General features: G+C 32.1%; 1 protein-coding gene across 1 annotated transcript in view; it reads left to right on the forward strand.

The window, feature by feature from the left end:
- Positions 1–15647, forward strand: part of LOC144253892 (A-kinase anchor protein 9-like) — a 110443-nt gene that overhangs the window by 85340 nt on the left and 9456 nt on the right. Inside the window, exons 21-30 of the mRNA XM_077796552.1 lie at positions 4438–4590; positions 4922–5101; positions 5488–6558; positions 8263–8403; positions 8881–9366; positions 9763–9826; positions 9959–10080; positions 10920–11111; positions 11333–11521; positions 15014–15158. Coding sequence (XP_077652678.1) covers positions 4438–4590; positions 4922–5101; positions 5488–6558; positions 8263–8403; positions 8881–9366; positions 9763–9826; positions 9959–10080; positions 10920–11111; positions 11333–11521; positions 15014–15158 — 2743 coding nt within the window. The remainder of the gene's footprint in view (positions 1–4437; positions 4591–4921; positions 5102–5487; positions 6559–8262; positions 8404–8880; positions 9367–9762; positions 9827–9958; positions 10081–10919; positions 11112–11332; positions 11522–15013; positions 15159–15647) is intronic.

The following is a 15647-nucleotide window of genomic DNA, read 5'->3' on the forward strand; positions in this document are numbered from 1 at the left end:
TAGAAATTACTATAGTTGAAATGATCCGTGAGAAGGATCGTTTTCCCATTTTTATGTAACATCTGAGAAGTTCTGGTTTATTAGGTTTGGAGTTTTCATGGAAGCAGTGAGCACATTTTTTTGTGTGTAACTATTTTTGTATATTTGAAAGGAATTAATACTTAATGATTTATCTTAAATACTGAATAATCTCCTCCCCCCAAAAAATGAACCTTCACAACTGGATCTAAAAGTAGTGGTAGTTGATTAAGGATACTTGATGTAGCTTACTAGTTGTTTCTCTTCATTTGTGTGTGTGTTCTGGGGCTCAAAGGGCCTCACACAAGCATTCCATCGCTGAGTTATTTCCTTAGCCCTAATTCTATACATACATACATACACACACACACACACACACAGGTTTTTTTGTTTTTGTTTTTGTATTTTGAGATGGAAGCCATTAAGTATAGTGCCAGGCTGACTATAAACTCCAAATTACAGGGTTCAAGCAATCCTCTCACATCAGCTTCCTGAGTAGCTGGGACTACATTCATGTGCCACCATGCCCTATTATTTTTATTATCTTTTGAATGTAATATATATCTACTAACACCTTAATTTCCTGAATTAAGTTTCTAATAAACATCTACCTTTTACTCAGGATCATGGTACTAGTAGTATAGAACTATAAGAAACCATAGAGAGCATCTGTTAACTGACTTTCAGTTTTTACAGATAGAGACCCAGAGCCAAAGATGTTGAATGAATATATACAGATTAAAATAACAAGCTGACCTTCATTTACTTGCTTTAAATAACTATAATGAGTATTCTATCAGAACTCACTCTCTTACCTATAACTGAATAATGGAGGTATGAATGTAGAATTAAAACATATGTCTTTTAATGAAAATAACTTAAGCATTCTATCCTGAAAACTAGGCAAATGTTTTCAGATGTCCTATTGAGTATAAACATAAACATATCCTTATGTATCATTATAGTTGAGACGTTCAAATACTCCCAAAACCTAGATTTGTATAAAACATTTTTTTGAAAGTTCATTAGACTATTTAGAAATGTGGGATGAATAAAAAGAAGAAAACAGCTTCTTATAGGAGAAGGAAATATTGTGGAGACAATAGTTATTTTGAGAAAAGGATCAGTAAGTTTTAGCTCTCTGTAGAATTAATGAGCTCTAGTTTATAGATAGAAATAGTAAATAATAGTTAACTTTGCTGAGGGCTGAGTGCTAGAAAGTATATTAAATGCATTGTCCCATTAACCCTTAACACTCTCCCTGGGAATAGGTTCTGTTCTAAAATCTCCTAATTTGCCAATGTGTGACCTGATCCTTAAGAGAGGTTAGTACTTAGTACAGACAGAAAGAACTGATTCTGGAACCCTATGATGCTATGATGCCAGAACACTGAATATATTTTGCTTGTTAGTGAAAAATGTTAAAGACTGTCTTTCAACATTCATTATTAAGCTGTTTCTGAATGTAGAGCACTTTTGTTCAGTTGTGAAATCAACACCAGACTTCAAGGAATATGCTATCTAATTAGTGGAACATATATAAGTTTTTTTAACATTTTTTTAAAGTTGTTGATGGACCTTTATTTTATTTTTTGATTATATGTGGTGCTGAGAATCGAACACAGTGGCTCACACATGCCAGGCAAACGCTCTGCCACTGAGCCACAACCCCAGCCCCTATACTTTTTTTTTTAAGAGAAAAAAAAAAACACTTAAAAAATAAAATAAGACTCAAATAGGTACAAATCAGTGTCATCCAAATAGTCTAGATATCAATTGGTAGAAAAGTAAAACAAGTTTAAACCTTTCTAATGTTCTTCTGGTTTGGGTGTTGTTATAAGACAGCCTGAAACTAGAGTCTGCTTGAATAACAAGAATGTTCCATAGTGTCATTTGGAGAAACTAAAGTCTGATGTGATGTCTCAAGTTCAGCTACTTAAAATAAAAATGTTAGTACTTTAAACCAGTCCTTCTCTGCATATGAGTCAGCTGGGGATCTTGTTAAAGTGCAGGTCTTTTTTTTTTTTAATCTTTTTTTTTAAATTTTTAGTTGTAGAGAAACTAAATACCTTTTTTTTTTTTTAAATGTGGTGCTGAAGATCTTGTGCCTCACACATGCTAGGCAAGCGCTCTACCACTGAGCCACAACCTCAGCTCCCAAAATGCAGATCTTGAGTGCAGCACAAGATTCTGTGCATCAAACTTGCTCTCACATGATGCCTATTCTGCTGCTCCAGAGACTACACTTTGAGTAGCAGGGCTTTTAAGACATAGAGCTAAGAATTTGACTATTAAGTGATGTCACAAGGAAAAAAAAAGGTCATGTGAGGTGGGGCAGCAATTTTGAACTTAAATAACTATGTGTATGTTGATTTTATAATACCTTGTCATTAAAATTTGTTATAGAAGAGAAGAATAGATGTAAATACTGTCAGATAATTTTGAAGACGATACAGTCATCACAATTTTCAATAAACTAACCTGGAAATTATATATGTACCACCACTAAATGTATTTTAGTGTCTACAGAGTTCAATATCAGTGTTACAAAAAATTTAAGTAGAGGTCTTAGACATTAGTTATTAGAAACAGGAGGGGCTGGGGATGTGGCTCAAGCAGTAGCGTGCTCGCCTGGCATGCGTGCAGCCCAGGTTCAATCCTCAGCACCACATACAGACAAAGATGTTGTGACCACCACAAACTAAAAAAATAAATAAATAAATATTTTAAAAGAAAAAAAAAAGAAACAGGATAAATTATAGTTTAGGACTGGAACTCCCCAGGTTCAAAAGGTGGTTTCACCACATAGTAGACATGTGACCTCAGGACAAGTTACTCCTTGCTGTAACTCCCTTCCTCACTTCTGAAATGGGGTTAATCATAGAATAGAGCTCCTAAGGTTGTTACAGGCTTTTTAAAAAATAACAATATATAAAGCACTTTGTACCCATGCCTAGCAGTAATTCTCTATAAATAATAGCCATTATTTAGTATTGATACCATTTCTGTTTAAGAAATATTAGGCTGATTTTTTTTCCTTGCTGATTTCTTTTTTTAGGCTGATTTTTAAGGCCTTGCCTTGCCTGTGCTAGAATGATTCTAATTGTATGATGTATCAGTATATAAGCAAGATATGCCCCTTTTCAACTTTTAGGCACTAAATGATTTAAAGTTGGCTCTGAGCCAGTTACTACTAAACACTGCTTCTGCATCTTAGGTTGCTGTTAATGCAACATTTTTGATCATCAAGTAAATATATGTTTATAAATTCATTTATTAAATATTAAGTAGCTGTGAAGCAGTGAGCTAAAGTGACTGCTAATGTTCTCAAACCCATTTTTTTAAATAGAGCAATAATTAGCTCTTAATATTCGTCATCAGGTTCATTTTTTTTGGTATAACCATCAAAGAGGATTATTTTACTTTTATTACTAATAATCCATCTTCAAAAATTAAATTTCTGTTTTCCTATAAGTAAGAGCTCTCTGATTTTCTACTAAAATTATTTTGTTAACTTACTCTGCAATTCAGACCTAAAGATCTCTTGACCTTATTGTGTATCTCTGCTTCCATCTGCTTAATCAAACCACAAAGCAGCCAGGGCATTCAATGGATTATAATTAGATATTTGTGGGACTATATTAAGTTAGTTTTATTTGATACTAGAATAACTGAATTAATTCTACAATTTTTCTAAGCTTTTCAATAGCAACTGACTTAATTCAAACTGAATTTAACATAAGAGTTAGCATGTGGACTCTTTCTGTGACTCTTTCTGCTTATGGTAGAAAATATTTCCTGGTGTCCTTCTTTAAGGTATCTTCTGCTTGGGCAAGATAGTTTAAGAATGTGCAGTGTGACAGGCACGGTGGCACATACCTATAATCCCACAACTCAGAAGTCTGAGGCAGGAAGATTGCAAGTTTGAGGCCAGCCTCAGCAACTTAGCAAGACCCTAAGCAACTTACATAGCATGACTGTATCTAAAAACTATAAATTGAAAAAAAAGGCTGGGGATGTGGTTCCATGGTAAAGCTCCCTTGGGTTCAGTCCCCAGGGCCAAAACAAAAATAAAATAAACAAACAAAAAAACAAAAAAAAAGAATGTGCAGTGTGAGCATGTCTAGGAACCATACAGGTATGGCTGGCTTAGAAAACCACTTTATTGTTATGAATTAAGCATATGTACTTTATAAAGCAAATACAACATTCTTTTTTTTAATTTTTTTTTTTAGTTGTAGTTGGACACAATATCTTTATTTTTATGTGGTACTGAGGATCGAACCCAGTGCCTCACATGTGCACAGCAGGCGCTCTACCACTGAGCTACAGCCCCAGCCCCAACATTCTTAATTCTATCTTGACAAACATCTGTATAAAGTTTTTTTTTCTTTACTTTTCATAATTTTGATATTAAAGATAACAAACTTAGAAGAACAACTAGAGCAATTTAGAGATGAGCTTGAAAATAAAAATGAAGAAGTTCAGCAACTACATATGCAATTGGAAATACAGAAAAAGGAATCCACTACCCGTCTACAGGAACTTGAACAAGAAAATAAATTATTCAAGGTAACTGTTTTAGAAAATTTTTTTTCTATAAAGAGATAATAAGTTTTGCTCCTATGTAGTTATAATAAACATTTACTAAGTCCAGATCTAAATAATACTCGAAGAACACTAGTAAGCAAATAGATTTGCATGGAACTTATTTTCTGTTCATAATTAAATTTTTGAGATCTTTTATGAAAATATTTCAAGAATTATTGATCTACATTATGTCTAATTTTTTTTACTTGTACATTGTAGGAAATGTATTTTTTATAAGACTTAATTGAAACAATGTTGTGAAAAATGCCATGTCATGAATACATCCAACTATGATGGTTATTTTTGTCACTAGGATGAAATGGAGAAATTGAGATTTGCCATGAAGGATCCTGAGGCTATCTCTACTCATGACCAGCATATGCTATTTGGGAAATTTGCTCAAATAATACAGGAAAAAGAGGTAGAAATTGATCGATTAAATGAGCAAATTAGAGACTTTCATCAACAACTTAGACTTACAACAGATAACAAGGTATACTCATTTAAAATTGGTTATTATCTGAAATCTAATATAGTTAAATAGAGTGATTAGCTTTGGATGCCATCTGTTAAAGACTTAATTCAGTATTTTATCCTTTCCAATAAAATGTACTAATGTTGACATTTTCCTAATAGAGAATCAAATACTAAAAGCATAAGCCACTTATGTTTAATAGAACTTCCAGAATGATGTTCTAAATAAGGTCTTTGTTTGATGTGATAAGGGAGGTGTTGGTCTATATTGAAAGTAACATAATGTGTCTGACAAGCATACAGCTTTTGTGCCTGATCATCTTTAAGTTTTTACCCTAAAATAAAACAAAATTTTAAAATATGAATACATACTTTTCTGTGTTTCTCTTTTTCATTAACTAATAGGATTTTGAAGAAAAAAATGAACTGATAAGGGATCTTGAAGCCCAAATAGAATGTCTGAAGAGTGATCAAGAACGTTTGAAGAAAAATAGAGAAGAAGAAACAGACAAGCTCAATGAAGTGATTGAAAAACTTCAGGAGGAATTGTCATATATTGAACAGAGTATGTTGGTGGATACCAGTTCCCCCTCAGAACAAGAGGACAGCTTGAAACATCAGTTGGAAAAGGTTATAGCTGAAAAGCTGGCTTTGGAACAGCAAGTAGAAATCACTAATGAAGAAATGGCCTTCACAAAAAATGTACTTAAAGAAACCAATTTTAAAATGGATCAGCTAACCCAAGAATTAGTCAACTTGAAGAGAGAACATGACCCTAAGGAAAAAATCCAAAGTATACCAGATGAAAGTGTTAGCATGACTATAGATGATATCAGCAAAGACCAACCCGAACTGGAAGTAATCCATATTGAAGATGTTCTTAAACCCCCTGAGAACAATATGTATCTCAGATCTTTTGAAGAAAGCACCAAAGTTTCTAAAAATTTGGAAACAAAACTGCTACAGCTTGAGAGCTCTGTTAGCGCAAAGGACTTAGAACTTACCCAGTGTTATAAACAAATAGAAGACATAAAAGAACAAGGCCAGTCTGAAACAGAAATGCTTCAGAAGAAGATTGTAAACCTACAGAAAGTACTTGAGGAGAAAGTAGCTGCTGCTCTTACAAGTCAAGTCCAACTTGAGGCAGTTCAGGAATATGTGAAATTCTGTCAAGATAAAGGAGTAGCTTCATCAGAACTTGAAAAGGAAAATATGCAGAATTTAAATCAAATAACAGAAAACAAGATGGAGTCAGATATGTCTGCATTAACCTTGAGAATATCAGACTTAGAAAGACAAGTGATTGAAATGCATATTACTTTGATTTCAGAAAAAGAACAAGTGGAAACTGCAGAGAAAAATGCTTTGGAAAAAGAAAAGAAGCTGATAGAATTGCAGAAGTTATTGGAGGACAGTAAGAAAAAACTAGAAGGAAAAGAAAGGAAAAGAAGCCCTCATGGAGATTTTGTTCTCAAGGTTAGTTTTATATTTGAGTTTTTCACATAAATACCCTAAGAAACTCTTTTTTTTTTCCTTTGCTTATTAAGCTGATTGGTAATTTACTAAGTCAAACAGTTCTGCTGACACCTACCAATTTATACATAATGGGATTTTATTTAAAAAAACATACTGTTCTTAAAGAACTTTAGACAAACTAAGGAGTTTGTTTGAGCAAAAAGTGCTACATGCATTGTGCAACACTCAGAACCAGAAGAGATTCAAACAGTTTCACTGTGCAACAGTGGGTGGTATTTAGAGGCAGAACTCACAAATGAAATTCAGAAATTGCTTGATTGGTCATGGCTAGACCTTGTTTGGATGTGATTTGATTGGTTGATTGCCTATGATTGGCTGAAACATAGTTGCCTACTATCATTGGCTGAGACTTAGTAGTTGATTATACTCTGTTCATTTGATTTCCTACCAAGTTACATTGCAGTTTCTTACACAGAAACTCAAGGTATAGAGACCAGATTAAATTTAACACTATAGGGTCATTTTATTATCACTAGCATAATGGGCCCAAATTATATTTTGTGATCTTCAAACATCTTTATTCAATCAGGGTTGTCATTAATTAGAACAGTTCAAATAAATATGGAAACATTAAATTTAGCAAATGTCCTCTAGAATTTCTGTGGGTATTTTCCCCCTTAATGTACCTCTACTAAGTATGTTATGTCATCATCTCTTTTAAGTACCATAGTGCACCCCATAATCATCACCACCACAGTAATGTATATTCATGAGTATTCTATACATTCTAATCTTGCACCGAAGACAGTTTATTAATAGATGATTTTTAATTAATACCAGCACAATTTTTTTTGGTTGGGGGAGAGCTTCATAAAATGGTCATACCACACTTTTGCAAAAACAATTTTGGCATAAAATCTGTGAAAGTTATGTAGGTGAGATACAATTATAAAAATATCAAAATATATTCATATTGAATTAATATGAGTAACAAGTTATTAGCTTGGCAAATTTTATGCCTCATAATAGATTTTATTCTTCTTAGGAAAAATTTGTAACTGACCTAAGTCTACTTACATAAAGATCAGAAATTGCAGTTATTTCTTAGTGTATGACAGACATGACAAAGACTTTTTTCCTTCAAGTTCCCTCTCTTAATAAACTTATAATTTCAAGTACCAGAAGTTCAGTCTTATCTGCCCCAGAAGATTAATTGATACATTGGGATTTTATGTCTACTTAATTTATATTTGCAAAGGATAATAATTTCATTCACTATACTTTTTCTTCCTAGCTCATTGGAATTGCATATTACTGTAGGTAATAATTATTAAAATATTAATATAACTTTTTAGGTATAACTTATAATAATTATCTTTGAGCTGATATCTTTTGAGGAAAGTAATATAAATATGAAACTTTTGAGTGTCACAAAGAATATTTTTATCAATAATTTATAAATGTTTATATATATATATATTAATGGCATGATTTGTCTTTCATTCCCAGAAAATCTTTCTTATTTCCTTAAGAATACAAAATGATGGGTTCTTAAAATGTTTCACTATTTGTTGAAAGAGCATTTATCACTAAAACCCCTAGGCAGTCAGTCTTGGAAAAGCTTCATTAGAATGTGTAAATGCTTTGAACTTAGCTTTTTAAAAAAAAAATGGTGTATTTCTTATGTTTTTTACTGTTATCCAGACAACTACTGAGTTAATAAATGCCAGTGGAGAAAGTGGATTTTTTGAAGAACTTGAGGCTCTTAGAATCGAGTTGGTGGCTACCAAAGAAGAACTTGCCACTTTCAAAGAAAGGACAGAAAAACTTCAAAAAGAGCTTTTGGTAAGACAAGTAACATAACTCCTAATTCATTCATTTCTACCCATCTTAATTCCCTTTCAAAATGTCCTATAGAAACAAGTCCAAAGCCATAACTTAAACTAAATTTACAAGTCTTTTTGAAAAATTCCATTGTTATAAATCTATTCACCATCTCCTTGCTTGTTTTGCTAGGAATCTTTATATTAGAAGAATGCTTTTAACCTCTAGTCTTCTAGTAAAGGAAGCGGAAAAACTGCTGTTACAGAGAACTTAAATCCCTTGAGAAACAAAAGTAAAGGCTAATAAAATTAGTTCAATTTTGTAGTAACCTGTGACCATACATACATGCAAAAGTATATATGTATTACAGTTTCCAAAGTGTTTTTCCTATTATTCTGAGGCAAGTGAACATATAAATGAAATTATACTCTTTCCCTCTCCATTGTAAGTTCCTCATTTGATGTGCAAGATTTTCAACTTAATTCATCTGTGTTTCAGGTAAAAGAGACCAATATGGCATCTCTTCAGAGAGATTTAAGCCAAGTTAAGAATCAACTTGATGCGGAAAAAAAGAAATTATCCCACTTCTTATTAAAAGAGGATAAGTCTGAAGTACCAATAAACAGAAACATCTGCTTAGAGCCACTTCCTATTGAAGTAGGTAAAAACACTGCATCCCAAACGGACCAAATACTCAAGGTCAACATGAGCAACCAGACTCCACAAATTCTTGTTAAAAATGCAGGAATTCAAATTGATGTACAGACTAGCTGTTCCTCAGAAAAAGTCTCTGAAATAATTAGGCAATTTACTGAAAGAATTGAACACATACAAGAACTTCATGCCGCTGAAATTTTGGATATGGAATCCAGACATATTTCAGAAACTGAAACTTTAAAGAAGGAACATTTTGTTGCTGTTGAGTTACTGACAGAAGAGTGTGGTACATTGAAGGCAGTGATACAGTGTCTGAGACCTAAAGAGGTATTTATTTTGTTGTTGTCATGTGGGGGGAGTTTCCACTGTTGTCAACAAAATTTAAGCAAAAATTTTAAAAGAAATTTGGGAAATATCTCTTCTTTATACTATTAGAATTTAAATCTCCCCATTGTATTAGATAATAGAGTTCTTATGTAAATTTACAACTTGTTATGGTTCCTTAAATAATATCTCTTCTTACTATGGTAATATCCATAAGGAAAAAATTATAGACTTGTTATAAATCATAGATAGTTTCATTTCAAGTATGCTTAGATTGAGTTTTTTTCTTTTCTTTCCTTTTTTTTCTTTTTACAGCATTATAACAGCAAAATAGTTCATTGGGTTCTGTTTTTATTAAAACAAAAATATTTATGTATGTTGTTTCTTTTTTCTAATTAGGGATCCTTGATGCCTGAACTAATGTATTCTAATGCTTACCAAACTAGAGAAATATATTCCAGTGGTAAGTTATATAAAATTCTGAAATGTTTATAGTATTTGATTAAAACGTGTTATTTTTGTTTGGAGAGGGTATTTTTTTTTATTTTTGTTTGTTTGTTTGTTTAACAACAAATGATTGTTTTCTTTATTTTAGATTCTGGATCAGACTGGAGTCAGGGAGTTTATCTTACACAAAATCAGGGATTTGACACAGCATCAGAAGGACGAGGAGAAGAAGGTGAAAATTTAACAGAATCATTTCCAAAGAAAATAAAGGTACTAAAAGATAAATATTACTGAAACATAATATATTTTAGTAAACTTAGCCTGTATAATTTCTATGTTGAACATAGTAGTTTATTTAAAGTTATATACTGGATCTCTGATATAGCAAGAAAGATCGAAGAAAGGGAGAGAGAGAGGAAGAAAATATGCTGCCCTCCACTCCCTCCTTTCTTCCAGGATCAGTGACCAGATCTTTTTGTCAATTCTCTGTTAACTAGATATTGAGGAAAAAGGATGTTGGAAGTAGCATCCCTGGTTGCTCAAACAAAGTCTAGTACAGTCACCCATCAAATAGAAGCAAAGGGTAACACTCACCTCATGCTTCAAATGAAAACAGGCTAAAATAAATGACTTAAAAGAAAAAAAAATCCATGAGAATCTATTTCATTTTATTCCCATATTCCACAGATAATAAAATACAATATATTAAATAATTATGTTATGAAGATTTAAAAAAATAATTTTTATTATTGGTGTTTTTGTTTGCCAAAATTATAAAAGCAGTCTCAAGGAATGGAAGTTTTTCTCACAGTATTTATTTTGGTCAAATCAATGGCTAATCATTAAATCTGGGAAGAGTACATTAGCTAAACTGAAGGAACTTAGAGATGAAAGCTATGGAAATCATAGACCATCTATTGCAATTGACTTAGCTCTCCACAGGAAGAAGGCATTTAGTAAAGGTGCCTGGAGTTTCTTTTCTGCAGTTGCTTTTCTAAATCTATTTTGCTTCATAATGCTATATTGCTTAATATTTGTCTTTGTAGCTCTCATTTTTTCAGTATTTGGAGAAGTTGTCATAACTTTGGCTTTTGGATTTTGGTTTCTAGGGATTACTGAGAGCTCTTCATAATGAGGGCATGCAGGTGCTTTCTCTCACTGAGTCACCATCTGGTGATGGAGAAGATCATTCTATTCAACAGGTTTCAGAATTTTGGCTAGAAGAGAGAAGAGCTTACCTTAATATCATCTCATCTCTTAAGGATTTAATTACCAAAATACAAGTGCAAAGGGAATCTGAGGTACTCAAAGAATATTATATTCTATGTAGCATTGTTATTTTTAATGACAATAATGAACTTTGTAAATTAAATTCTTTTTTATATGAATTTTCACATAAATTATTGTATGTATTTTCAGACTCAAAAATACATACGTTCTTTTAAATACCTATTTTGGTTAGTAGAATGTTTTAAAAACATGCTTATTTGAAACCTAACTTTTGTTATTTATACTCTGCTAGGTTTATGATAATTCTCAATCTCAAGAGAGCCTCCCGGACTGGCGAGGGGAATTTCTACTTGCTCTCCAACATGTTTTCTTAAAGGAGCGCAATGTTTTGCTAGCTACATTTCAGACTGAACTGACAGCTCTAGGCACTAAAGATGCAGTTGGATTATTAAAGTGTTTGGAACAGCGAATACAAGAACAGGTATGGAAACAAAATTTTATTTTAAAGAATACTATTTTTAATAGTAATAAGAAAATCAGTTGCTGATTTGTTTTAGAGTCTTAATTTAAGTATGAAGATTAGCATTTTTAACAGGGGCCACTAAGAGTATTTAGGAGAAGAACATTACCTTTGTCTTATATTAGAAAGTAAGAAAAACTTAAAATTAATGAGATAGTCCTCAAACTTGGAAAGTTAGAAAGAGCAGTAAAACCTAAAGAAAAGAGAAGGAATAAGATACAGTCACTTCTCATTATTTGCAGTAGTTATATTTTATAAACCTACAAGGAGTCATTGCTCCTGTGGGAAGTACAGGAATAGGTTACTGCAAGCCTCAATCACAATATTTTCATCAACCAATCAATACATGATCTTATTTTCTGTGTGGTTGTGTTTAAAGAAATCTTATATGGGAGGGGAGAAGAGATGTATCTCAGTGGTAGAATGCTTGCCTAGCATACTCTTGGCCCTGGGCTCAGTACTCAGTGCCATTAAAAAAAGAAAAAAGATACCTTCTGTGTTGTATATTATTCATTAATGTTTAACACGGCCAAGAGCAATCATACAGAAGCTTATCTAACACACTTTTCTTAAAGCACGTCACAGATTTCTTGCACTTAGGAACACCAAGCCCTTCACTTATGGGCCATTTAAAACCATGAAATTGGGCCTGGGGATGTGGCTCAAGCGGTAGCGCGCTCGCCTGGCATGCGTGCGGCCCGGGTTTGATTCTCAGCACCACATACAAACAAAGATGTTGTGTCTGCCAATACCTAAAAAATAAAATATTAAAATTCTCTCTCTCTCTTTCTCTCTCTCCCTCTCTCACTCTCTCTTTTAAAAAAAATTTTAAAAAAAAGTTCAAAAAATAAAAAAATAAAACCATGAAATCGTAAATAAAAAGCACAATATGGAAAAACAAGTTACTAAACAGGACATTTGTGTACAATATGAGAGCTAAAATACAAAGGTAGAGTATGCCCTTGTTTAACTCAGCCAGGAACATGTGCATGAGGAAATTTAAATTTTTTACTACTCTAACTATGTCTGACAAAGCAATACAAGTATTGATTTGAGGGTTACAAAAACTTTTTATCAGGTAGACAAATCTGAAAACACAGGATCCATTAATAATGAAGGTTAACTATAATAAAGTAAAAAACATTAATGAAATGTATAACCAGTACAATATAGAGGATAAAACATTAAAAATTGGTTCCTTGAAAATGCTAATAAGAAAATCTTTTCTGGAGAATTCATTATGATTTTTAAATGTTATAAATGAAGATGAGATCATAATTAAACATGCAACAAATAAAATAACAAAATATTATAAATTATTTTATTTATACAAATAAAAAAATTGAGGTGGAATTTTTTTTAAAAATCACTTATCAAAATTCATGCAGGAAGAAATAGAATACCTGAAAAAGACCTACAACAGAATCAAATCAGTAGTTAAAAATCTTCTCACAGGGCTGGGGTTGCAACTCAGTGTACATTGCTGGGTTAGATCCTTAGCACCACATATAAATAAATTAATTAATTAAAGGTTTTGTGTCCATCTACAACTAAAACAAAATATTTTTTAATCTTCTCACAATACTTAGTACCCAGGACTTGTTTTTTTAAATACGTTATCCATTAAAAAGAATTAGGAATCCTTTTGAATCTGGTGATTCCAAGAATAGAGTTAGGAAGACAATAAGGTAAACCTGGAATCCCTCATTTTGCCAGCATTTTAAGAATTATTCAAAGAAATAAGGGAATATGTCAGAAGGTCACAGAAGCCTGTTGAAGGTTCCCTCACTGGCCAAAATTAGAAAATTAAAAGATCAAACAAAATGAAAGTGACAGATTTTAAAGTTAAGAGTAAAATAAGAATTCATGAGCTCATATAGATGGATATATATTATCACAGTTGAATGCCAGCTATTAAATGTATAAGGAATGAAGGAATTATAAGATCATACTTTATTCAACAATATAGTAACGATCAATTCAGCAATAATCAACAGTGGATGCTAAAACTAATGTGAAAAAGTTGATAAGAAAAGTAAAATTCCTAAAAGATTATTTTTAACTACAAAAGGAAAAACACTAACTTTACACTGGAGAAACCTTGCAAACCCCACCCAAATGATCAGAATCAATATTACCAGTAATGAGGAAAAAAAGACATCGAGTACTTCCTAATATGAAAGAATTAATTTGTTGTACTTCTGTGAAATGCATAATCAGAATCTACTTGAGAAAATATGAGACCACAACCAACTGAGGCCACCATTCATCTATTAGACTGGGCACAATAAAAAATAGTGACACCACCAAGTGCTGGTAAAGAGGGAGAGAAACTGCATGTCACATACATTGCTGGTAGGCAGTGTAAAGTAGGACTGCTACTCTGGAAACTAAATCTGGCAGTGTCTTGTTAAGGTAAACGTACATCTGTTACACAGCCTAGCAGTCACACTTGTAGATATTTAATCAACAGAAATGAAAACTTGTGTCTATTTATGGAACCTATTTATGAATGTTCACAGTAATTTTCCTTGTAATAACCAATACTTGAAACAACCCAGATGTCTTCCAGTAAGTGAATAGATGGAGAAACTGTGATATATTCATACAATGAAATACTATTCAACAATTAAAAAAGGAACAATCAATACCCTAAACTTCCTGTGTGTTATGCAACTTCTAAAAATGACAAAATTATAGTGATAGAGAACATATTAGTAGTTGCCAGAGGTTAGGATTAGGGAGAGAGGGTAGGACTACAGAGTAGTCTCTGTGGTGATTGAAATAATATGTACCCTTATTGTGGTACATATATATGAACCTGTTCAAGTGATGAAATTTCATAGTACTGTATGCCAAGAGAAAAAATGAGTACATGTAAACAAATGAAATTTTATTAAAACCTATAATTTAAATAGAATTGTATCCATGTCAGTTTCTTAGTTTTGATAATGTGCTCTGATTATACAAGCTATTATTGGGGAAAGCTGGCTGAACCCCTCAAGTACTTTGACTTACATTAGTCCAAAAAAGTTTTTTTAAATTAATGGACATGTAACAAAATAACCTGTCTGTACTCTTCAAAAAATTTAAGATCACAAAAGACAAAGGAATGAATCACTTTTTTTTTCTTAAAGAACTTTTGGCAAAATTTGAATAAACTCTCTATACCAGATAATATTATGATAAGTTAATTACTCTTTTAATCATTGTACTGCAGTTATGTAAAAGAGTGCTCTTATTTTTAGGAAATACACTACAGTATTTAGAGGTAAAGAAGCATCTATCTGCAAGAAATCTTCCCATATTTTAGACAAGAAAAATAATGAAATTTTTAAAAGAAAAAAACTTTAGCATGTGTGGTTCATTTGTTCTTCAGACTTCTTGTTGTTAATTTTATTATCTTTACAACTCTCTTCACTTGATTTTTTTCTTTTCCTTTGTTACAAAAAGGGTATTGAATATCAAGCAGCTATGGAATATCTCCAAAAAATAGACAGAAGAAGCTTATTATCTGAAATTGAAGTACTACGTGCTCAAATTAATGACAAGAAAATGACCTTGAAAAGAGAACAAGAAAATGATAAACCAAACCTAGGTATGTTACAAAACAGATTCATATAATTTCACAAATGGGTGAAAATATTTCACTCTACATTATTATTACTCAGTTAAAACATTTCCTTTTAGTGGTATTGATTTCTCATTTTCATAACATTAATTGTATTAATTACTATAGTGGCTAGAGGATTGTCAAATTGGTTTTAAACAGCTGTATCTAATTTTAAATACAGTAGCCTTACCTTGACCAAGTTAAACAAATTAATTTCATGGTCTCTTTTTGTTTCTTTGTTTGTTTTAATTAGTTATACATGACAGTAGAATGCATTTATGCACTTTGATATATCATGCATAGATGGGATATAATTTCTCATTTTTCTGAGTATACATGTTGAAGAATCATATTGGTCATGTAGTCACATATATACATACAGTAATAATATCTGTTTCATTCTACTATCTTTCCTATCCCCACATTTCCTCCCCTCTTCTCCCATCACTTCCCTCTACCTAATCTAAGGTAACC

The sequence above is a fragment of the Urocitellus parryii genome, chromosome 3 (genome assembly GCF_045843805.1).
Source record: "Urocitellus parryii isolate mUroPar1 chromosome 3, mUroPar1.hap1, whole genome shotgun sequence".
Taxonomy (NCBI): domain Eukaryota; kingdom Metazoa; phylum Chordata; class Mammalia; order Rodentia; family Sciuridae; genus Urocitellus; species Urocitellus parryii.